This window comes from Candoia aspera, chromosome 2 (assembly GCF_035149785.1).
Source record: "Candoia aspera isolate rCanAsp1 chromosome 2, rCanAsp1.hap2, whole genome shotgun sequence".
Taxonomy (NCBI): Eukaryota; Metazoa; Chordata; class Lepidosauria; order Squamata; family Boidae; genus Candoia; species Candoia aspera.
This window is the reverse complement of record NC_086154.1, coordinates 137,002,173-137,027,413: the sequence shown is the minus strand read 5'-3', so window position 1 is coordinate 137,027,413 and position 25,241 is coordinate 137,002,173. Positions and strand designations below refer to the sequence as shown.

The 25,241-nt window shown below is 44.1% G+C and overlaps 1 protein-coding gene across 1 annotated transcript; it reads left to right on the top strand.

Annotated features, from left to right (window-relative positions):
• MAP3K12 (mitogen-activated protein kinase kinase kinase 12) lies at positions 1-21,132 on the top strand. Its single transcript, XM_063293832.1, has 13 exons — positions 1-501; positions 3,407-3,590; positions 5,412-5,603; positions 6,762-6,920; positions 7,301-7,459; positions 9,622-9,730; positions 10,108-10,217; positions 11,764-11,880; positions 13,423-13,560; positions 14,701-15,256; positions 17,308-17,378; positions 19,997-20,270; positions 20,886-21,132. Exons 1-13 carry the CDS (start codon positions 33-35, stop codon positions 20,982-20,984), a joined length of 2,637 nt encoding a protein of 878 aa, XP_063149902.1. The 5' UTR covers positions 1-32; the 3' UTR covers positions 20,985-21,132.
• Positions 21,133-25,241: the final 4,109 nt, after the last annotated feature.

Genomic DNA, 25,241 nt, shown 5'->3' with positions numbered 1-25,241 from the left:
TAGCTGCACATTACCCCAAGATACGCATCATCATGGCATGCCTGCACGAGACCCGCACACCTTCCCCCTCCTTTGGCAGTTTCAACACTATCCTGACTGAGAATTCCCTCCGCAAGTTGGATCCAGATGCCTCGGACTGCACCCCTGAGAAGGACTTGACGCCCACGCAGTGTGTGTTGCGGGATGTCTTGCCCATAGATGGGAGTGGAGGTGGAGGCAGTGGACACAGCCCCACCCCCAGTGAGGAGACCCACGAACAGTTTGCCAACAGTGTGCTGCAGCTCCACGAGAACGAAGCTGGTAGTGGTGGGGGAGGTGGGGCTGGTGCAGGCGCTGGAGTTGGGAATCCTGAGGTCCGGCCCACCCGTTACCATGCTGACCAAGTACGGATCCACTGCCAGACAGGGAGTGGCTTTCTGGAAGGGCTTTTTGGTTGCCTCAAGCCTGTCTGGACCATGATTGGCAAAGCATATTCCACTGAACACAAACAGCAGCAGGAAGGTGAGGAACATGGTGGCCACCAGGAGCAAGAGTTGGAAGTTGTCTATTGAAAGAATCCTACAGTAATGACTTCAAATTGTAACCCATGAAGGGAAGCCAATTGCTGAGTGTTAGGTCCCATGATTTGCATACAGAAAGGTCTGAGTTCAGTTCACAGCATCTCCAGGTAGGGCTGGGAAAGACCCTTCTTTAAATCATGGAGAACTGTTTCCAGGGTATAAAACAGGAGCAGATAATTTGGAGCCCTCCATAGCCTTCAGATTTCAGCCCAGAATTCTTATCAACCCAGTATAGGAATTATGAGAGTTGGGGCTCAAAACATCTGGAAGATATAGCCCTTTGATGTGAATGATATGAGTTCAGTGATTTGATTCGGTGTAAGGAATTTCCTATATTCCTATTTTCAAGACATGTTCCCAAATGCAATTGCCAGGCTCAGTCAGACATGGGGGCAATGGGGGACTTAGTTTGGACCAAGGCTTTCTCTCACAGTTAATGATTTGTAGTATGAGTCTTTTCATCTATTGCTGCCCATAGGAACATGGTGACCATTTTCTGGTTGTTTCTGTGTCTGGATGCAACTTTTAGTAGCACATTTACAGTAGTCATAAATTCAGTTTACAGGCTAGCTGTGCTTATGGGAATGAGGATCTGGTGACAATTCATATAATTGTTAGGGGCTTCCTAACAATTATATGAATAGCCATGTGCTATATAGGAAGCTGTCTTTAAATATTGGATGGAAATTGAATTTGATCCAAAATGCCATAATTAGAATTTTAATAGGTGCTAGCCAAATGGGCATAATTCTAACTATCTTAACGGAGCTATGGTATTTGCCAGTTTGTTTCTTGAACCAATCTAGAGTACTACCTTTGAACCCTGGATCCTTAAAACATTAGTTAAGTATCTATTTAGTCAATGCCAAATGCTCCAGTTAACCCATGAACTGTGTAGCCTTGAAAAGTCTTACTATTAACTAGTATGAGTCACATGATAGAACAGGTTTTCTTCAATGCACAGGGGGCTGCCATGGGCCTGGTAACAGTTCTAGAGCAGCTTTGGTTCCCATCAACTCTACTAAAGCTTAATCAAGGAATGCACCAAAACATTAATTTAATTTCTAAGGAAATGAAAGTATGAGATGCCTTGCTTCATCTATATTAAATTTGTGCTTGTGTCAAGCCTTTGACTGAATTGGTGAAGAAAAGAAAGAGCTCCTATATGGGAGTTACTATGAAATAAGTCTGAAAGTTAGAAAATGCTGGGTGATAGAGACATGGAACTAAAGAAAGGAAACCAGTAGAAAATGGGATTAGAGAAATGTCTGAATAGAATTTAGGGGCAAGAGTGACCATGTTCTAATGGCAAGATGAATATGTTGAAGCTTGGGGCCAAGAACTCTCATCCATGAGCCAAATGTGCTCTGCAGTGCCTCTGCACCTAGCTCAGGAGGGCTCAGGAAAGTCCCCTTCCAAGAAGCTCAGCTCCCATATGCTGGAGTAGATAGAGAGTAATTGCTCTCTACTTTCTCCTGCACGCTAAGAAAAGCACACTCTCTTTTCCAAGAGACAGCTGAAAATGTCTCATTCCCATCTACTTTGTACTGAATGGAAGGGACCCCCTTCTTTCATTCAGGAGGAAGCTGTGAGCAATCACACCCAGTTTTTGATTAAGCAGAAAATTGGAGACTTCAAAGGAGATGGGGTTTGGGGGAAGGCTTCCCCTCTCCGAAATGCCTATGCTGTGACAGCATCCAGCACAGTTTGGTGTTGCAGGCAAAGAAAATCCAACTCTCATACTGGTTCGGCTTCCCTGCTTTGGGACTAGGCTCTAGTGAGGGATATCACTGTTGTATTTGAAGCATCAGAAAGGTCACTCTAAGAGGGGCAAATCTCCAGATGGATCCAAACAATCAGCCAAAATATTGGCTGTGGAATTTTCAGTTTGGACATTAATTTTCCAGCTATTGTTTTTCTTAAACATATTTTAAGACAGGACAAATTGTCAATTCATCTCTTGTGAGTATCTTCCAAGAAGATGTCTTCCATTTTTGCTCAGTGGCTTCTTCTGATAACAAATACTTCAGAGTTATGCATCATGGTTGAATGCCCTTTATATAGTTTTTCTCTCTTGCAAAAGACATGGAGGGAAACAGAATATTCCTCAGATACATAAATCTTGGATTTCCTGCTTTACTTATTTACTTTCTTCCAGTCCCTTTTTATGGTACCCAAGATAAATGGAACCATCCAAATCAAGTGTGACTGTGATTCTGTAAGGAAAGCTGGGGTCAAAGGGGGTGGGGAGCAAGAAGCTAGACCAGTTATTAATATTCCACCCTGACATCATTGGAAATCATTCCTTCCCTTTCTCCAAACAAGAAGTTGCTTTACCAGAGTGCTATAGTCAGAGTCAGAGTCACTGGGAGTTGAGTGGCATATAAAAATGTATTATTATTATGGTTGATTGCAGAGTTAGTGAAATGTTTAGACTGGATTTGGCATTTTTGTCCACTTATCGAGTCCTTCCCAAGGATCTGGGATAGGCAGAAGTTGTTGTTTAATAATATTAAAGGTATCATTGCAGGATGTAAGCTGTTTCAAGTAAATCTGCCTTTTGCAATTAACCAATGTTTGATGATGATGATGATGATGATGATGATGATGATGATGATATCTCTTTATACTAGCAAGGTCTAGAAACCTGGTTGGTGTTGTTTTTTTTAAGATGGATTGGCAGCTTATTGAATTCCATGTCTTTGCAGTGTTTACATTTGTTCCTGCAACATGCACTGCATCTGTTATTCCTGCATGACATTATGCAGGAATTTTTGCCCTGTGGGTGGAAGTCTGCCTTCCTCGGAACAACCCATGGCTACCCCTTTCTTTCCCTCTCTATGCAGACCCATGGGAGGTACCCTTTGAAGAGATCATGGACTTGCAATGGGTAGGCAGTGGGGCCCAAGGTGCTGTCTTCCTGGGACGCTTCCATGGGGAGGAAGTTGCAGTCAAGAAGGTGCGAGACCTCAAGGAGACGGATATCAAACATTTGCGGAGGCTCAAGCATCCCAACATCATCACCTTCAAGTAAGTCGGGCAGGGCTGGCAAGAGGGAGGTGGCACTGTCTCTCTTAAGAACGAAGCGCTCCTCCTGAGGAAGGTTGGGCAGGGCAAATATCTTTGCCAAGCACCATAACTTACACGCTCTCCCTCATACATCAACACATACAGCACACAGAATTTGATCAGCTGCGTTCCTGGCCACAGATTGTATGGAGAAAGAAAACAATTTGTGCATGTCCCACTTATTATAGTGTCTTTTCTGAAGCCACAACTGCCCAGTCCTGGCCCTGGTCTTTCTTTAAATCAGAGATGGACACCTTGAGAGGCAAGGTCTTGGATGCTGTCCTCAGCCTCTCCTTAGATGTTGCCACCTAGTTGTAATTTTTCACATTGGCAGGAGAAGGAGATTATTGGATACTCAAAAAGTAATCATATTAACTATAGTGAATGAATGTAAATTGAATTGTAATGCTCATTGCATCACAATTAGGTTTCATCTTGGCTCTGCCACATTTCTTGGAATCCAGTGTGACCCTAGCTAATTCTTGCTTGAAAGAAACAGGAAAGTAATACTGCAAAAATAAGTAATGCTATTTCAAATGTTGGAATCACAATGCCCATAATTCCAATCTTGTAGAACCAACTCAATGTTTTCAGATACGTTGGGCTACAATCCTTATACTTCCTAGCTGCTAGGTGATTCTAAGATTTGTGTGTCTGTGTGTGTGCCTTCAAGTCAGTCTTACTCCTGGCGACTGCCTGGACTAGTCCCTGCAGTTTTCTTGGCAAGGTTTTTCGGAAGTGGTTTGCCCTTGCCTGCTTCCTAGGGCTGAGAGAGAGGGACTGGCCCAAGGTCACCCAGCTGGCTTCGTGCCTAAGGTGGGACTAGAACTCCCAGTCTCCTGGTTTCTAGCCTGGTGCCTTAACCACTACACCAAACTGGCCCTCCTTCTAAGAATTGTAGTCCCAGATATCTGGAGTCACCAAGTATGGAAAGTGGACCTATCTATTAACAGCATTTCATATTCTAGCAGTGTATTCATATGTAGATGTCAGCCCTACAGGGTAGACCAGACTAAGAAACCAATGCCATATAGATCAGGAGTACTTCTACTGCAACAGCTATAGTAACAAAATCTTCCAAATCTGAATGTGCTTCCCCCCTCCTTCCCTTTATCTTCATGTGGACTAGGGAGGGGCTTGTCTGAGACATTTTCTCTAGTTAGTTTCTTGGAATAGGCTCCTGCCCTGCTTATCTGACCATTGCCTTGGTAGAGGCTTTTCCTCCTTTCCTTCAAGGCCATTCCCTCTGTCCTCTACAATAGGCAAATGAACGTTTATATATCCAATGGTTCAATCCACAATGAAGGCTTGCAGAAGCCCCCCCCCCCGCCCCCACAACCCACTGCTGCTGCTGCTGCAAAAAAAATAAAGCCTGGGAAAAAGAGTTGTGGACCACAGAATGCTGACTAATTTGGGTGAAAAAATGGAAACATTGAGTGGGGACAGAAACTATGGTCTTTTCCTTTACAATGGGAGGAAGATGGTGCCACATCCTGATCTCCCACAAGTGCCTCCTGGCATTAAGGAAAGCGTTTGGCTTCTCTCTGAACAACAGCAGCCCATCTCACATATTAAACATTAGGCTTTCCTGCTGGGGCACATGGCAGAAGTGAATCCTGGCTCTTGCCTCCCAAGAACTCATCATTCCACAATACCTCTTCAAAGGGCATGCTAAGCTTGCAGCATTTGGTGTTGTTGCTCTGTCACTGTGAAGCGTCACGCTGGTCCTCCTTAGCATTTCATCGTTCTTGTGTTCCCTGCTCTTTCTCTTACACCCTGCAGGGGTGTGTGCACCCAGGCTCCCTGTTACTGCATCATCATGGAATTCTGTGCCCAGGGCCAACTGTATGAGGTGCTACGTGCTGGACGCAAAGTCACTCCCTCATTGTTAGTGGACTGGTCCATGGGCATCGCTGGTGGAATGAACTACCTGCACCTGCATAAGATCATCCACCGGGACCTCAAGTCGCCCAAGTAAGAAAGGAAGCTAAACAGTTCCGGGAAATGAACACGGTGCCAGGGAGACAATGGGGAGAAACTCAGGGTTACTGAGGGCAAGTCTGGTGTATTTTTTTTTCCTCCTGAAACAAAACCTGTCACTTTGGAAAGTTCAAAATCTCTCCCAAAATGTTTCAGTTATGGGGAAGGCTTGGCAGTCTGCTCTGCCTCCCTGCCACTGGTTTCATCCACAACTCTTTCTCGCGCCTGAGAACAATTCAGGAGCATTAGCCCTTGCTGTAATGGGTTAGCACCTCTGGTATTTTGAGGGGTGGGGTTTGCAGAGTCCCATAAATAAGCAGACAAAAAAGTCCTTATCTCCAAGAAGCTTACCATCTAAACCAGAATTCAGGGAAGACAATGGTGAAGGTGACAAAAGTATGGCAGAGAATAGATGTGAGCAACACCCTTCCATAATTAAATGTGGTTGCCAAGAAGGGCTTTGCCCTCCCCGCACCACCAGTCAAAAAGCAGGATGGGGGTCAGCAGCTGCAGCGCTGTCTGTCAGAGTGGATGAGGGCATCGTTTCCTCAGTCAGAGCCAATGCTTAGCAGCCCCTACCTTTGCTGAGGCAGCAGGAGAAGAGCAGAAGCTGAACAATGCCTTGTTGCCTTTGGTCTGCCTTGCTGTTTTGTGACTGCCAGGTGTTTTGTAGTCCAGGGGCAGCAGGACAAACCTGTGTAAATCTCGGCTTAGGAATAAGACATGGCAGAATTGCATGGAGACCAGGAGGCAAAATTTGGGTTTGCCCAGCTGCTCTGATGAAGTTGTAAATAACTAGGGAAAAAATTATGTTTGATGAGCCATTCAACAAATTATAGGTTAGAGAGGTAGGTGAGAGTTTGGATTCCTTTAAAATGCCACCCCACCAATTGAGAACCTTTGTGGCAGAATCATCTGCCACCTTCAAGGAAGATACTGGACAGAGTCAGTAAGAGTCAGGTGGCATATAAATACATTATTATTAGTAGTAGTAGTAGTAGTATTGGTATTATTCCATGGAGGAGGGGAAAAAAGCCCTTCTTCACAAAAGCCCTTTATTCATACATTATCTCCCCTGATGGCAGAGAGCATTTTGCCTCTGGGGGTGTCTCAGAAGGAGCATTGGACTCCATTTCTTTTCTTCTCCCCTAGCATGCTGATCACGTATGATGACGTGGTGAAGATCTCTGACTTTGGCACCTCCAAAGAGCTCAGTGACAAGAGCACCAAGATGTCTTTTGCTGGCACTGTTGCCTGGATGGCCCCTGAAGTGATTCGGAATGAGCCTGTTTCTGAGAAGGTTGACATCTGGTGAGGGGAGCTAACCCAAAAGAGGGGCAATGGAGAGAGTGGGGAGCATCTGAGTGGGTGGCCGAAGCATAGGACAACCCAGTGCACCCCGAATGTGTTGGACTCTGGCTTCTGTCATCCACAAAACACAAAGATACGTTGCACTACAACTCCCACCACTGATCTAGGAACAGATATATATTCATGCACGAATTAACCTTGTGCCTTCCAGATGTGTCTATTACTCCTGGCCTCATCTGTATATTCACATAGGTAGAGACCCTGCTTGGGAAGAAGACATGGCTGGAGAAGAGTGTACGGCAAAAGGGAAAGCCCACTGGGGATGGTTGTTCATGCCAGAGGCTTCCTCCTCTCAGCTGACTTTTCATTCCAACCCCCAGGTCCTTTGGGGTCGTTCTTTGGGAGTTGCTGACAGGAGAGATTCCCTACAAGGATGTGGACTCCTCAGCCATCATCTGGGGAGTGGGCAGTAATAGTCTCCACCTACCTGTGCCTACCAGTTGCCCAGATGGCTTCAAGATCCTGCTGAGGCAGTGCTGGTGAGTCCCCAACTTATTGCACTTCTCAAGGCCTTGGGACAGGCTATGGGAGGAAGGGCGGGGGGGCTCCGGAATCAGCCCAGGGTCAGCCCCTGCTCAGCTGCAACTTGAAGCAAACTAAAATTCTGCGGGCACCCCATCTTTTTCAAGGTAGGATAGAAAATAAAATAAATAAAAACAAACATCTGGAGTCACAGATAAATCATTCTCACATTGACAGTGAAATTTATTATGATGATGATTATTGCAGTTTTAAATATAATTTTATTTTTTAAAACATTACAGTTAATATTGTTTAAAGAAACTTAGTTATGATACCAATCGAAGTGAATATTATGAGTTTGTATTATTATATATAAACTAAGTAACAATATAACTATTTTATTGTATAAAACCACAAGCTGAGGTCAAATTTTAGGGTATCCCATTTGAACAAAGACTTTGCCCCTGTCATGAAGAAGTACCTGAAAGATAAAACCACATTTCATTATATTGCTCTCATTATAAAGATGCCAGCCATGGCTAATAACATTGTATTTAGTCAGATTTCCTGGTCACTCAGATGCATTTTATTTACAGCTGTTATTATCCAATCACTATGATTTTATTTCTCTTATTATGGCTGACTCTGCTTTTACTGTTTGTAAAATACACCATACTTTGACCACTCCAGTATCATAATTATTGGGTTTTACCATAGTTTTTATTTGTTGTCTTACAATTTGTTTCATTTTTTTGAAGGTTTTTTTTTACTCTAATTAAGTACTACTACTTAAAAAGAAGCCTAACATTATATAAAAAGAATGATAACAAGGGAAGGGAAGACCTTTAAAAAACTACATTAAGCTAGTAGGGGGGGAAAAAGAAAAAAAATGGGGAAAAGGAAAAAAGGCAACCTTTGGTATATAGAAAAGACCATTTAAAGAAGAAAAGCATGTCTCAGGCTATTAAGATTATATAAGCTCCAGGGAATTGAGACACAATATTCCCCAAACTTATTTATTTGCCTAGGGCCTGCAGAGATCCAGATATTTTTGGTCTGTATATGTATGGAATGGCCTCTTTAAATAGGACTAAACTACAATGAACATTGATTGAAGTATATGTCATTCGCCTTTACAACCACATAGAGTACTTCCCATGCAGAAACATTTCTAGCAGCCTTTTCATTTTAATGCTGCTTTCCACATCTTGGGGCTCTGCTACAGATCTGATAACCTTCCAGCTTCCTGCCTGTGATTGATGGGGATTGTATTCTAAAATTTACAGAGAGTGTTAGATTGGGAAAAGCAATATTCATGTTTTAATGGAATTTGAAGGCCCAATTAAACCAAATAGGATGTCTGAATTTCCCCACCTCTTATCTTCCTCATAATATATAACTGGAAAAAAAAACCTGCAATGCATTTTTCAGATATACTTCTCTGGCTTCTATTCATGGGGGACAGAGATATGTCAACCCAATTATGTCATATGAAACCCAAAATGTCGTATGTCGTTTTGTTATGAATTATATAGTTCCCGGAATCCATCTCAAGGTTTCCTTTCCTTTACATCTGGGCTAAAGAAACTGTGGTCCTCCAGATTACATCTCTTCAAAAATTCCTTGGGGACATCAAGAAATGTTTTTTAAAAAGAGTTGTTTAAAAACAGATATTATTGAATGTGTTTGAAATGGTACACAGAGATGGACAAAATTTTGGCAGCTGAGATCACTGATGACTTGCTGATGTCATAAATAATCTAATAGGACAAAGTGGATCTTTTACTCTCCTCCAGCCCGCCCTTCCTTCCTTCCTTCCTTCCTTCCTTTCCTTCCTTCCTTCCTTCCTTCCTTCCTTCCTTCTTTCCTTCCTTCCTTCCTTCCTTCCGAGTATATTTACATCAGTCAAGAAAACTTGTTCTAGTAGCCAAGTATAATGTGGGGCAGGGTGTGTACATTCATCTTTATCCTCCAACTTTATTCAGCCTTTTATGTGATGAAGACATTATACACACACACACACACACACACTTAAACAAGTGAGCTTCCATTGCTGAAGATGGTCTTGAACCTGGGTCTCCCTGCTCTTGGCCCAGCAGCTTAATCATCACACCGCCAAACAGGCTGTGAATCGGCACTGTGTGCCTTCCCTTCAGTATAGTCTGTCTTCCTTCACCAGGAATAGCAAACCTCGGAATCGTCCATCCTTCCGCCAGATCCTACTGCACCTTGACATCGCCTCTGCTGATGTGCTGTCTACACCACAAGAAACCTACTTCAAATCCCAGGTGGGCTTCCTTGGCAAAATTAGTATTAAATTGTATTAAAAATGTATAGACTGCTTGTCATGTTATAAAGTAGTTTACAATGCAGTTATAAACAATAATGTAAAAGTAAACTAAATTAAACTTACACTAATCTAAAGTTAAAACCCTGAAATGTTGCAACAAGTTTTGGCAATAAGTTAGTCAGGTAAATGAGATAACGAACAAATGCATCTTTCACCGTTGGCTGAAGAGCTCCACCTTTCATTATCCTCATTAGGGAACTGATATCGTGCATTGGGTACCATAATCCACAATAGTAGCACCATTGTAAACAGTTCTCTGAAAGATTTCAGAAGGATCCAGGAAATGCATTTATGGAGCTCTCATATCTTCCACAGGCTGAATGGCGGGAAGAAGTGAAGCTCCATTTCGAAAAGATCAAATCTGAGGGGACATGTCTACACCGTTTGGAAGAGGAGTTGATTCACCGGCGGCGAGAAGAGCTCAGGTAAGGCAGGTGTGAAACCAAAACACAGAGAGAAGATTCCCTACGTATATATGTATTTATAAATAAAAGGTGAAGTCTCATCTGAGTTGAGCTGGTCTCCTGGAGGCTATATGGACATGTCCCTGTTCTTCTCCCAGTGATACTAAAAAAGAGGTTTATCACTCTCTAAGATGTTTTTTCAACCTCCCACTCTAGTCTTGACACTTTCAAGAAGAGCCAGGAATGGCTGAGTGCTGCCACCTGCCATGTTAAATTTATAAATAATTACGTATATTCCTTGCATCTGCTGGCATGCTGAAAATACCAACATTTGGGGTTTTTTTCCCCACCAGTAAAGCAATTTTGTATTCCTCAAGATTGAAGCAAAAATCTTGACAATTCCTCCACTGTCTTACTTTTATTTCACTACCATTCCATTTAATAAAACTAATGGTTATTATCTGTAAATTGAATAGGGCATAATTTTGAGGATAAATTAATTCAGTTTGCATTTCAATGGCAACTTTTTTTCATTTCCCAAACATGTGTGAACTGGAATGCAACTGTTGATATTTACATTTTCTGGAATGTATTACAGAGTTTTATGAAGAATAAATCTTAAGAAAAATGTATATAATGAAGAAAATGCATACCGAAGTGCATATATTAGTGAAAAATGTATAAAATTGCATTTGATAAACTTGCTTGCAAAAATGTGTGTTTTCAGAAGTGTATTTCCAAAGAAATGTTTTACATTTCATGTGTTGTTGGTTTTTTTTAATGACAGACCAATGCAGTAATAGGACAGAATAAATCTAGGGTTAGAAAACCAAGAAATGAAACAGATCTGACTTCATGAATTTGCCCAGTCCTACTAAGTGCATCTTCCTCTCTTTTGTGACTCTTAAAGCTGCAATGATGCCCCACCAAATACCAAGGATCCTTGGATCTGTAATTTTCTGAGTTTACCTGAGTCCTTGCTGTTAGGCACCTAAGAAACAATACCTGGTTTCTTATACCTGGATTGATGCATTGCAAGGGACTGACAAACTATCAACAGCCTCTGAATGTTCACAGTGGGCTTTGTGAGGAAATAGCAATTTGATTTTGAAAAAAATATCTTAGTGTGCTGAATCAGTCTGTGAGTTTGCCAATCAGTTGAGGAGGAGGGGAAAGAGTGGCATCCGTGGGGGGCAAGGGGGGCAGACTGATGAAAGTAGTGTCAGAGCCCTGTGATGCAAGCTCCACCCCTTTTGGAAGGGGCGGAGCTTGCAGCATGGTGCACAGTACTGTTTTCATTATCCTGACAATAGTAGCGAGAGCCTGTGGATGCTGCTGAATACAATGTAGTGGTTGAGGTGGACTAAAGTTCAGGGGCCTCTCAGCTCATTGGTGACAGTGGACCATTCAGTCTCTCTTAGCCCACTCTGCCTCACAGAGTCATGTGAGGACAAGGTGATCCCCAGATAAGCCACCTTGAGCTCAAACAAACAAACAACTAAATAACTAACGAAACCCTGCCTCTTCACTTGTTTGAAAGCTTTCTTGCTCCCCTTGCACCCTGCAGGCATGCCTTAGACATCCGGGAGCACTACGAACGTAAACTGGAACGGGCCAACAACCTTTATATGGAGCTCAATTCCCTCATGCTGCAGTTGGAGCTTAAGGAGAAAGAGCTGCTTCGGTAAGAGGGCAGAAGTCCTGGAAGGCTGCTAAGGTTTGCAGCTGACTTTTAATAAAGGGGCACTTTCTTAGCTGAGCAAGAGTGGAAAGGTCCAGGGAGAGGACCTCAGCCTACCAGCTCTCTCCCTGTCCATTCTTCACCTCCGGTAGCCATTTTGTCTGCCTCACTTTGCAGGGCAGAGGTAACAGTATGTGAGAAAGACCTTGGGAGACTGGGCGAAGAGGTGCTGCCAAGGGAATGGTCAGATGAGAGACCGCATAGCCCGCAGCTGGATAGTGAGCAGGGCAAGAGGCTCAAAAGGGACCCTCCCTCATTTCTCGGGCTGTAAATGAGATTATGGAAGAATTGTACTTTCAGACTTGCAAGATTCTGTCAATATAGCTTTATAATAAAGTAGAGTTAGCTCATCTGGTTGTGATTCCTATCAGGTTTATCTTGCAAGGCCCACATCAATCCAAAAGTACAATCCCCCCGCCGCCCTGTCTCCCAAGGCCTTTCCCACATACCATTACAGCAGCTTGGCAAGCTTGAATTCTAGGACTTCAGATGGTTGAATGCTGGTAGGTGCTCAGTTTAAAAGGCTACTAAGGAAAGTTACCCTCTTTTGAGCCAAATGTTAATATTTGAGCACAGTTACTGGAATAGTTTTGCCTATTCTGAGGAGAAGGATGGATATGGAAATTTGCCTTCTTCAATCTTGTATCCTTCACATGATTTGGGGCCAAACATACCAGAATTCGTTCCAATTGGCCACATAGCAGGAATGTTGTGACTTTCAGACTGGAACATGCTAGACTGGGGAAAGGCTGATATAACTGAATGAATATATATGCCTTTTAAAATAATAAAAATTAAAAGCACAAGGGGGTGAGCAATTTTCATTTTACTAATCTGTTTGTCACATAGGGATGGGGAGAAAATGGTTGACTTTGAACTGAAATGCAAAATTCTGATTTCCCAAATCAATACATCAACTGAAATGCAAACGAATGAAATAACGCTAAATGCCACATTCAACATGTTTTCAAATTTTATCAGGCAGTTTAGAAAAAAGTGGTCTATTAGGGAAAGCAAAAGAAAACTGCATGATACCATTGAAAATCATTTGCAAATGTGCTTGTATGAGATCAAGTAGGTATATTTGTAGAAACACATTATTATTGTTTTAAAGTCACAAACTGATGTATTAGAAAACATGACAGAATGAGCAAAACTAAAATGGGCAGTTACAGCCTTCCTTGTCGTGAAAATAGTAAAACTAGGCTGCTAGGCAAGGAATCTGAAGTCAGGTTGTCCTTCATCCTCTACAAATGGAAATGTATGGGTTTCTTTTCTTTGATTGTTATTGAATCAATCAATCAACCAACCAACCACTTAATGTTGCTTTATGGTATTTTATCTGATTACGTTTACTGCATTATGTGCATCCTGTTTTCCTGTCCAAAAAGATCCTCACAACCCCTGCATCCAAGCTACTGGCAGTAACTCTGGATTTTTTTTCTGCATCCTCCTGAGTTTTCAGTCTTTGCATCCTTCTCCTAGGCGAGAGCAAGCATTAGAGAAGAAATATCCTGGACTTTTTAAGCATCATCCATCCCGCAGTCTCCTGCATGGCAACACAGTGGAGAAGCTGATCAAGAAGAGGAATGTGCCACAAAAGCTCTCTCCACACAGCAAAAGGTAAACCCCAGTCACATCTAGCCGGCACACCAGAGCAGGGAGGCATGGCACGTTGCGGGTCCCTTCGGTTAGGGAAGCACATCTAGTGAGGCCGAGGAAAAGGGCCTTCTCCGTGGAGGCTCACTCCCTTTGGAACATCATTCTCCCAAATATAAGATTGGCCCCCCTCCTTGCTCCTTTTCCGGAAGGCCCTGAAGACGTAGTTCTGTCAGCTAGCCTGGGGACCCCAAGCTGCTTCGGAGCCAATCAAGTGGTTGATTTGAATGTGTTTGCTGCCGCCAGGGAGTGTGCATTGTGTTTTTATGGTTTTTAATTCTGTAAGCTGTCCAGAGTCACCGTGTGTGAGTTGGGCGGCCATATAAATTTGTTTAATAAATAAATAAATAAACCATCACAGAGTAAGGCCTTTGCAGGAAGGATTTAACAGTGACCATCACACGTAGTAGCATGTTTCTGTGAACGATTGCTTTGTGTAGGCCCCGGGACCACAGGAATACATACGTAGGAAGAAAATGTAGGTACTGTATTGGGCACATAACCTAAGCTTCTGTTTAGCCCAACTTCAACTCCCACATGGAGGAAAAGTGAGACGAGGAGATACCAGTCTTGTTAGATACTTTTTCCTGTCCAGTCCTCTTTGTTATGCAGTTTGTTTCCAAACATTCAGCATCTTCTGGTGAACCTGCTGGTTGGTTGCATTTTTAGTAATTTATTGTACTCTTCCACAGATCAGTTTTATTGTTTTAATGGCTTTTTCATTTTATTTCAAATTGTTGTTGTTTAATTACGTAAGCTGCTCAGAGTCACTTAGGTGAGATGGGCAGCGATATAAAGTGAACAGATAGAACAATCTTGTTAATAGGAGTAATCATGCAAAGATTAATTAACATGATATATGTTTCTATATTTTAGATATTCTAGTCTGCTCATTACTTTGTTTCAAGACAACTAATAATTTAATGTAAGTCAATAAAGCAGCAACAGCAAAACTGGAAAAAGTGGGGGCGGGGGAGGAAAAAGAAAAGGCAGCCCTGGAGCAGCAACAGAAGAGCCAATTTCTTGAAGGGTTTGGTCGAGATGGCGGCCTCGCTCCCTCCTTGGCGCTAAGGTGATTCAGCCAACCCTGCTTCTCTTCTGCAGGCCTGACATCCTGAAGACGGAGGTCATCCTGGACCCCGCCCTGCCTCAGCTCGCCATCCCCGTCTGCCAGAAAGGGCCCCCGTCCCCCGGGCGCAGCCGCCGTGCTAAGTCACGCTACCGTAAGGTCAGCACCCGGGGCAGCTGCGGGGAGCTGGCGGACCCCGGAGGAGCCAAGCGCCTGGAGCCCTGCACGGCCCTCCGGGGGCTCCAGCACGACCTCCTGCGGCGCAAGATGTCGTCTTCCAGTCCCGACCTCATTTCCACGACGTTGGGAGCCGAGGGCCGCAAGGGGGCGGCGGGGCCGGAATCCCCACCGGCCGAGCAGCCCCGCAGCGAGACGCCCAGCGAAGACACCGCCTCGGTGCCCTGCTCCAGCAGCCCCGAATCCCCCTCTTCTCGGCAGGGGGCTGTGGGGCCCCCAGGGAAAGCGAGGCTGCAGCCCGGAGAGGAGGCGGAGCGGGAACAGGGCAAGGGCGGCCGCTCCGGGGCTCCGCAACAGTCTCAGCACCTCACACCAGCAGCTATGTTGTACCGGGCAGCTGTGACCCGCAACCAGGTAGCGTAGCGCGGCTGTTTTTTCCTTTCCGCTTTTCTTCCCCCGTTCTTTTCCAAAATGGAAGAAAGCAGGCATATGGGCAATGGCCCCTGTAATCTGAAAAGCCTGTAGAAATGCTGACTGTGGTTGGCTTCTCCTCTTCTTCTTCTGATAACACCGGAAGCAATAAAGAAACTATGTGCAACAGGCAAGCAACAGGCAAGGTGAATGCCCTTCTCCAGCTTTTGCTGGCTACCTTATTCCTGTCATATCCAATGTACAACTTTAGAGCAGAATAGGATATTGTTTTATTTATTTGCTGGTTCAGCTTATTGTATTTCTTGATTATGATTTATTACATTTATATGCCACCCAACTCCTAAGAACTGTGGGTGGTTCTTAACCAGTGTTCAGTGCCAATTTCCATCCTAGTTGGCCAATGCTGTAAAACCCAGCCATGTCACGTTAAAAATAAATAAATAAATAAAAATAATCTCAACAGGACTAAACACTGTAGAGCAGCAGAAACTTTCTAGAAAATCCAAAAACACCCAAAAGTGCTGCAGAGAGGAAGTCTTTCTCCAGAGCAAAGGAACTGCTACCAAGAAGGCCGTGGTTTTTGTGGAATGCAGTTAACATTTTCACTTTATGGCTTGATTCAGATCTTGAGGAAAACTGAGATTGGTGAAGAAGACAGTACTTAATGTCATCCAACCCCAGACTGTCCAAAGACAAAAATATACACTGTGAAATGGGCCTAGAAACAGAGTGGTTACCAGTACATTGTGTCATTTTACATTTAAATTCCTCATTTCACAATTTATTTCCTTTTTATTTCTGAAACAGTCCACTGAGACCCTCCCAGTTTTTAATGAGTGTCTCGACATTTGCATTTTACCAAGCACTGCAATTCATGAGTGTAAATTTTTTCTTCCTCCTCTTCTTCCAATCTTTTCTCAGTTTATTTTCCCCCTTCTCTCCCTATTTGTTTGTCTTGTAATTTAAGCTCCCAGTGTATTTACCTATTTTTGCTGGTCTAGAAACTGAAGAGTCTAAGGCTGATGCAACCCTCTCCCTTTTTTTGAAGTTATCTTGCTACTCCCCCATACTTCCCATAGAAAAAGTACATTTTCCCCCCTGCCCCTTTCTCTGTTGTCTCATCTTTGAATATCAGAGCAGCAGATCTTTCTACAGACTCACAAAGCCTATAAAGTCAGGTCTCCCTCCCCAGTCATGGACCTCATTCTCTATTCTCTAGTTAAGGCATTCTGAAAAATTCTGTGCCCCCTGTGGGTTATAGCATTGCAGTGTAACCAAAGTGACTCACTGGAAACATGCTAATCTGCTAGAAGAGAAGGAACATTTAAGAGTTGGGGCTTTGGAACTTCAACACTTCTCAAAAAACACATATGGCTTCCTGATCAAATTTTAAGGCAGCTGTGAGGCTGGCTAAATTCAATTCTTTTCCTCCATCTGAACCTTCTCCTCAACTAGGAGCATGAATGCACAAAATGAAATAGGCTTATGTGCTGATTGCAGGCATTATTGCCTGAACTACCAGCTGAGGCTATGAACTCCCTGTTTAGAGACCTTGAATACTCAAATCAACCTGTTCAGGATGGGAAACGGGTGGGCCTGATTGGCAGCATTCATTAGTCTCTCATTTCACAATAGGGATTGTCTTGAAATCAGAGCATAATAAATGTGTTGATAAAGAGGTCAAATCTTTGTTGGTAATTGGGCTTTACTTAGTTTGGTCCACCTTTATTAAAGATACAGTCCTGTGGAGGAATACAGAAATAACCTTTACAGTAGACAGGAGCTGTTAAGGGAAAATAAAAAACAGCTCAGTCCTGGGAAGTAGGAAAGCATGGGAAAGAAACTCAAAATAACCCCACTCTGATTGTATTTGGTATAAGAGGAGGGAGAGGGAACCTCTGGCAGGCTTCAAGATTGTGTTGTTATACCCTGCAACAATAAATGACATTCCTGTAATTTTGCCATGTCTTTTTCTGATCTGGCCTAATCCTGACATAGTTTTTTTTCTTTTTCCTTTATTCTTCTTGGCTTAGAAACGTGGTATCTCCTCAGAGGAAGAAGAGGGTGAAGTGGACAGTGAAGTTGAGCTCCCTCTCCGGCAAAGGTGAGCATTTGCCTGACTTAGGACTCAGCCTCCAAGAATTTTGTGAATCACTGGGTTGAGTGGAAATTTTTTATTTCCTATTTACATTTTGAGAGTGGATCAGAGATTTAAGGGGAAAGATAAATGCATTTCTCTTTTCCTTTGGCTTAACAATACCTAAAATGTATCTCAGAAAATGGCAGTATTGCCATCACATTTCAGTGGCACAATTTAGTAATTTGAAGGTCAGTAAAATAAGGTGGGATCATCATGGGTTGCCTTCCCCTGGTTACAACATTTGCTGCCTGTGAAAACTACTGGAACCCATGAGGTAGAATGAAACTGTGGAGTTATGGGTGTTGTTCCATTAAAGATCCATCTGTGGGGTTGTGAGAGTCTGTTTGGCAACTTCACATGTCCTGTTGAGCTCCATCATGGAAAAGTGGTCTATAAAGACATAACATAAATTGCTTACTTAGAATCATTGCAAGAAAGGGATTTGTGAAATGCTTTGGGATTCTTTCTGAATAAGGAATGTTGAGTAGGCAGCAGTGGTGAAATGAGTCAAGTTTTTAGAATTATGGGTACCAGGATGAGAAGGAAAATGTTAAATGAAGAGAGGGATGAACAAGCAGGGATATGCAAGAGATTGTTTATTGTTATGTGCTGCTGCTTTGGTGTTTCTACCTCCAATCCTGAAGGAAGGACATAAAGTCTCCTTCCCAACTTCTGCCTGTCCAGGGTGTTGGAATGGCAACCAAGATGCAGAAAGCTGATATCTTCACCCAAACTGTTTTCCTGGTGAGAAGTGAGATTGAGGGTAGAGAGAAGGTGGTATGGGTCTTCTTCTTTTGCCTCCTTCCTCCATTTGATCCCCTCCCCACCTTTGATTGACTATGTGCCATCAAGTCAGTGTCAACTCTTGGTGATCACATAGACTTTCTCCAGGGTGATCTGTTCCCAGCCTGGTCTTTAGATTATCCAGTTGCCACTGGAAGCTGTAATTTAATCCATCCACCTTGCTGCTGGTCATCCTCTTATTTTTCCATTCACCATTTCCAGAATTATAGACTTCTCAAGAGAGCTAGCTGTTTGCATAATATCAAAGACCTTTCTAGGAGGCCTCCTCCTCCTCCTCCTCCATTGTCCACCGAGTATCAGCAATAATGTCTGTTGTTCCTCAGCCTTTACTAAAAGCTGCTTGAACATCTGGCATCTCTTTGGAAGATCTTAAGCATTATTTTGCTAGCATATGAAATGAAGGATATTGTATGATAGTTTGCACACTCTGTTAAATCTCCTTTCTTTGCAATTGGTAGGTAGAGTGACCTTGTCCAATCTGTTGGTCACTGTGATGTTCTTCAGGTTTGCTGGCATGGTTTGCTGATCTAATTTCATCTTCTGGTACCAGAAGTTCTTTTAAATAGGGAATACCTTCTAAGATACCTTGAATGTGGAATTTCTGTTATACAGGATTTTAGTATACACTTTGCACTTTCATGATGTTTACATTCTATGTTCCTGCTATAATTCTGTCTTTGCAGCTTTGCATTTTCTTTTCCTGCATGGCAACATCAACAACTAGATGTAAACCGCCCAGAGTCCCTCTTTTGGGGGAGATGGGCGGTGGCTAAATTTGATTAATAGATGAATGAATGAATGAATGAATGAATGAATGAATGAATGCTTTAGTTTAGCCATGCATAAGCACCATTTGTATTCTGAAAGATCCTCAGCTCTTCCTCAGTAGCATGTTGAGTGCCCTTTGACCTGAGGGATCCGTTCTTCACTTTGTATTGTCTATCCATGTGGTTTTCTTGGTAAAATACATGAGCGGTTTACCATTGTCTTCTCCTGCGCAGTATGAAATGATGCCTATGCCATCATCGCTAAAGTGATCATCTGCCTGCAACATCTTCCTATATGGCTGCTCTCAGCGTGCTTTAGCTGGACGACTGGGATGACCTCCTTGTTTATATGCTCTTGGCCGATACTCCCAGCATTCTTTGCTCACCCCTTCCAGGAATATCTCCCCTTTCCCACCACGATGAGGCAGCATAGCAGAAATTGAGTGGGGGGGGGGTGGCTGTCCAAAACCAATTTTGCACCTGCCCACTTCTTTCGCACACAGAAGGCCCTCAGGTTCTGTGCCCAGGAACCCCAGCAATGGCTTGAGATAGGAGGCTGCTGCCAGTCCATGTTGACAACACTGCTGTGGGTAGGGCCAATGGTCCAGCTCAAATGTAAAGGCAGCTTTCTATATTTCTGTGGCTAATAAGAAGCCTTCCATTTTCCATGGGGACATTATTGCTTTAACTACATTCTCTCTAACTTCATGCTCTCCAGAACTCTCAGTTTTATAATCTCAGTATCCTGGGTGGAGGGGGAGATGTGACACATTTTAACTGTTTCTAGAGGAACAATGGAGCTGGGGATGGATGACTTGGTGGGAAAGGGCAGGTTGGATTTGGAGACAGTTTGAGATACTTTCCTCTTGTCCTGCTGTTGCATCTCTGAAGCTTAGGAACCAAGAGTGCTGGTCCCTTCTGGGTCTCAGTCCCTCCCTGGGAGTAGTCTTTCCTTCTCTTCCGTCTCAGGCTGACCAGAGTCTTTCTCTGCTGTTCCGCTTTCTTCCCTAGGTGGCCTCAGGCTAGGAGCAAACGGCAATCTCTCTCCACCTTCAGCTCTGAGAACTTCTCAGATGGAGACGGTGAGGAGGGCACCGGCAGTGAGGGCACCACAGCCTCCCACAGTGGCGGCACCCCTGATGTGGCCAGTACCAATACAGATGAACGCCTGGATGCTGAGCGCTCAGATGACGACATTCTGGGGAATTCCGACGGGTTGTCCGAGAAGGAAGCCGCCATTCAGCTCGTCAAACGGCAGCTCAGTGCTGAGCAGAATGCTGGAGAGGTGGGTGCTGTGTAAACATTAACCCTTCTCTCCCAGGGCCAGGAGCCACACACACCCACGTACACACTCACCACCAGTGGTGTCCATGTGTGAGGAAGGGACTTTGGAAGGTAAATCTCCAAGTTGGTTCAGCATCGTTTAAAAATTACGCTAGACAGTCAACCTGTACCAACAAGGCCTAAAGCCATAACTTGTATACCCATGGCATCAGGAAGGAATCAGCTTTCATTCTGAGGTTTTAAGAATCTGGTCCCTAGGCCTCAAAGCTCCAAAGAACTTGCATAGGTCATTTATGGTTAACTTTCCAAAGCAAATCTGTTTCTTCTATTGAAGGCCTGGTATTTGTTTGCAGAACCTGTTGGTCCTTCCCTGTGATGGGAAAAGGGACGATGTAGCATTTATAACTGGTCAAGTGGCAAGAGCAGATTTACTTGTCGCCTTAAGCCTTCCTTAGCACAGAATGTTTGCTTTTTTAAACATGCCTTGCCGTTTTAACCCATGACCAAATGTGACCTAAGGTCTTCTGCCAGAGTCCCTCCCTCCTCCCTCCCTCCCTTCTTTCCTTCCTGGCTCCACCTTTCCTCACCTTTCCTCACCTGCTCCATCTCTTTCTAGGATCCTGCCGCCTATGAGGACTCGGACTGCGATAGTGCCGAACTGGACAATTCAGGCAGTGGGGAGGTGCAGAGACTTCCGGACATGCCCAGTTTGTGATCTCCACTGCTTGGGTTTCCTTTCCCAGGTTGTACAGTTCCCTCCTCGGCCACCCTGCACCACCACCACCACCACCACCACCACCTTCTCCCCAGATATTTATATAAATAATTATAAAGCTCTATATAAATCTATATTATCTCATAATCTCTGGAAAGAGAGCCAGCACACCTCGTTCCTCCCCTGTTCCTGTTGCCACGTTTCCTCTGACCAGCCGGGGGGATCGAGGGCCTCACCTTATTATCAGGGCTCACTGCTTTCAACACTGGACAGCTGGAGTGGAGGCAGCGACCAAAGAGACCCTCCCCTTGGGCAGCCACTGGCCCCACAACCCACCACTTGCTCTACCCACAGGAAGGCACTGATCCCTTCCACTTTGCTTCCTCCAAAGTCCTGATTGGCTTGGGAATTCAGCAGAAGATCAGCCAGGCCTGATGAGCCACCAGGGCCCAAGGGGCGAAGAGAGACAGAGGCGGCTTGGGCTAAGAAGCGGCGCTTTTGTCTACGAATGGAGATGACAACAGTGCGCCAGCAGGGCTGCGGTTCCCAGCTCAGCCTCTTGACTGGATGATGTACATGACCACCACCACCACATCCTGAGCGCTTAACCAGACTGTCTCTGAGATGGACTTGATGCATGTTTGGGCCACAGTCAGCACGGATCATTGTCCCAATGGACAGCTTGAAAATGAGCCATTTCCACCACCCATCTGCCCTTGTACCCGTTCTCAGAAGCAATGACGAGTCTAAGGGCATCAACTCCCTCCCAGGCCCACCGTCTCTTCCCAATACATCATCCTCACCTTCTCCACATCCAACCATTCAGCAGACACTCACATGCACACACTTTCCTGCCATGGATAAGGCCCCCTCCCCGGGGTTGGGATGGGAAAGTGGCCCCCCTTCTGCTCTCTGCTGGCACCAACATGCACTGCACTTTTTTTGTGCTTGGGTTATTTATTAATTTATTTATTTATTATGAGAAATGTTTACATTTGCACTTACTGTGTGTCCTGTCTGAGAGAGGAAGCCAGGGAGGGGATGGAAAGGGAACACATAAGGGGCAGGAAGTAGAATTTGACATTTCTGACCAATTTCTGTCGAGCTGTTGTAATGCTTAAAAAAGGGGAGTAGCTTGAGTTTACACTTGCGTGGAGAAAACCAAACCAAACCACCCAGTCCTCTTGGTTTCTCAGGTGAAAGTCTTGGCTTGGAGAACTGTTTTATGTTTGCCCCCTTTTCAATTCATTTGTTGCTGAGATGCGTTTGGTTAAACCCCAGGGATATGACATTGTAGGTCAGGGTCAGGCTAAATGCAAGTGTGGGCATAAAATTATTCAGAAACACATTTCTCCCAGTGGAAGACTTGCAGGAAAAGGAATACAGCCACAAAAATGTTGAAACCAACGCAGCTCTTTCCCCATGGCAACAAACCAGCTCTTGCCGCTGGAGAGGGCCTCTCTGAACCTTCTGAGAGAGAATTGGCTGTCTGCATATGGCATTGGGTGCTTCTGTTGCCTTTGTGGCAGGAAGGCTTTGGATTGCATTCAACCCCCAGGTGCCCTGGTGCTAGCCCTTTTCAGCTCAAATGGGCCAAGACAACCTTAGGTGCTCAAGCTGTTGTTCTTGCAGCATGTTTGAGGCATATATACTTACATAGCCACAGATGCTCCTTTCTCATGAAAGGGGATATGCAGTAACTCGGGGGGAGAATGTACTGCAACCACACACAAGCTTGATGTGGGTCTAATTGCCTATGTTTTGCATGTTCATCAGTGTACCATATTTCTGGTAACAACCCCCCACCCCAAAGTTGCATTGTCTCCTGGGAAAATTGTATATGAGATAAGCTGCCAATCAAGGTTGATGGTGCTAGGTCAAACAGAGCATTGGCATACTGTGTACCATCAAGCAGTTTTATAACTCAAGAAATCCTGCCTTGGACCTGCTGCCAAGTCAGACACTATTACTGAGTAAGTTCTGCAATATTGGCAGATATATTAGGAAATCTCCCCTGGTCACCATTGCAGGCTCTCAAACCCTATTCATACGGTCTCCTTCAAGTCAAGCTTGACTTATGGCAACTTCATCATTACAACTGTGTAGGTTGGGTGGTTGTTTTTTTGGCAACAAAACAGAAGTAGTTAGCTATTGACTTCTGGGGTATATAAAATTTTTACTTCCCAGACACAGTCCAAGAATTCCCTGGTGATCTCCTATCCAAATACTTAACAGGTTCGATTCTACTTTTAGAGATCTTTCCAGCTCTGCAATACATTTTTTCTTTTGTTTGGTCCTCCACTTAATCCTGAAACAACTCACTCCTTTGCTAGGCTAAGGATCATACCCACACACACCTTTTTCATAACCCTAAAGACAAGGTTGGAGTTCTGGGGTGCTGCCATTTGCTTGTCGCTAAGTTGAATGTAACTGTTGCTTTACCATTTAACACTAAAAACTGGTGCAAAATTTGATGCAGAATTTACTCTCTCATGGCTATTATATCTGGGCTGCAAAAATCTGGATGACCACTACATGGCAGCAGCGAAATGTAGCCTAAATATGGAGGCCTGAGAGAAGTTCTACTGCTATTCAGGGAGAAGTGTAACTGTTTAGCCTGAGTTGTAGAGAAATGCAAGGCGCAAGTAACATGCTTGAACATTTATCAAATCCTGATTATATTTTCTTAGTTGGAAAGTGGGGGATAGATTATCAGCTTTCTGATCCCAAATGGCTCCCATCATTCTACAAGCACCGAATTTTCCCAATAAGGAAGGCAATCAACATTCTTGAAAGTTTTAATTTATCTTAAAAAAAGGGGGGAGCATGGCAGAAGACACACCACAATTTGCTAGACCCCTTTAAAAAGCCAGCCCTTGCAAAAATACAAGCAGCAGTGTTCAAGCTAGGCTCAGCTACAAGTCATGCACCTGTGCAGCAGGTGCTGTAAAGAGGGAGTGAAATCAGACAGTCAAGTCTAGCTGGCAGAGATGTTACTTGGCTTGTTCCTTTAGGACTTCACAGGCCAGAGTAAGAGGATTGTATCTGGGCCGCAAAACTCCACATGACCGTCACATGGTAACAGTACCCCTAAAGCAAAGGACCTAGTGAACATGCTCTCTGTTCAGTCATCCAGGCCTGGGCTTTATTCCAAATCCCGTGCGGTGGGCCTTCTGCCAAGAAGCCCACTAACTAAAAGAACGAAGGTAGAAAAAACGTAACTTTTGCTGTTTTTATTTGTTTAACAACCACAATCAGGGCTGACAACTCTGTTGCTAAGTGACATGGTTGTTAAGTGAAACGTGACTGCACCTGACTTACGACATCACTTCCGCTGCAGTAATTAGCAAATCACCCATGGTTGTTAAGCAAGGCATTGAGTGACTTGCGATTTTACTGCCGGTTTCTCCATTGACTCTGCTTGTTGGGAGCAGGCTGTGAAGCATGCAAATGGCAATCAATGCGGGAAGCTGTGATGGTTGTGAGGACCAGTCATAAAGTTACTTTTTCAGCACCATTGTAACCTCAGTCGCTAAACAGGGCAGTCTTAATGACTATTAAGCAAGGACTACTGAGAGGTATCAACCCAGATTTGACTCCTGGGGTGTACGCAGGCAGAACCATGCAAGTTTCCGAACTATACAGAAGTGTTTGTCAGTGCTTTCTTGCAAGATGTTTTTCAGCTTCCCATTTTGAGAGTCCACGGATTTCCTAGGGACCACCCATCAAAATACTAACCAGGCTTCCCCTTGCTTAGCCTCTGAACCCAAACAAGATCAGGCAGATGGTGCCATCTTCTGATAGGCAAGAAGTATAACAGAGCCAATAAATGAATCTCTGACTGTTGGCAGTTCAGAGGAGGAAGTGGTGCTGTCTTCTGACACCCCCTGAGCAATACTAAAATCAACTGAAGCCCTTCCTATCTCCACAGGAGATCCATCAGCTAAATGGTAACCTTAGAAGAAGGATAATAAAGATTAAGACTTGGGGTGGAGAAGGATAGGGGGTGGGATATGAAATTGCATGTCTAGCTGCTTCTCTAACCTTTCAGGTAAAATGCTTTGATAAAACTCAGTGAAAGTGACAGAGAACCATGTTCAGCATCATACTTCCTTGTGCCTCCCTCCCGAGTAGCCCAAAGTAAGCAGGTGGTTCAACCTTGGAAAATGTAAGAATTTGCACATAATTTAGAGCTCCATGTTTAAATTTCCTTTGTGCAGAAGAGGCCAGGCACTAGTCATTTTGTGTTCCCTAAAA

Excerpts from the sequence above, each read along its gene's own strand:
- MAP3K12 (XM_063293832.1), top strand. The coding sequence starts at position 33 with ATGGCATGCCTGCACGAGACCCGCACACCTTCCCCCTCCTTTGGCAGT. Across the intron at positions 6,921-7,300 it reads TCTGAGAAGGTTGACATCTG|GTCCTTTGGGGTCGTTCTTT; the intron begins GTGAGGGGAGCT and ends TCCAACCCCCAG. Across the intron at positions 20,271-20,885 it reads CTGAGCAGAATGCTGGAGAG|GATCCTGCCGCCTATGAGGA; the intron begins GTGGGTGCTGTG and ends ATCTCTTTCTAG.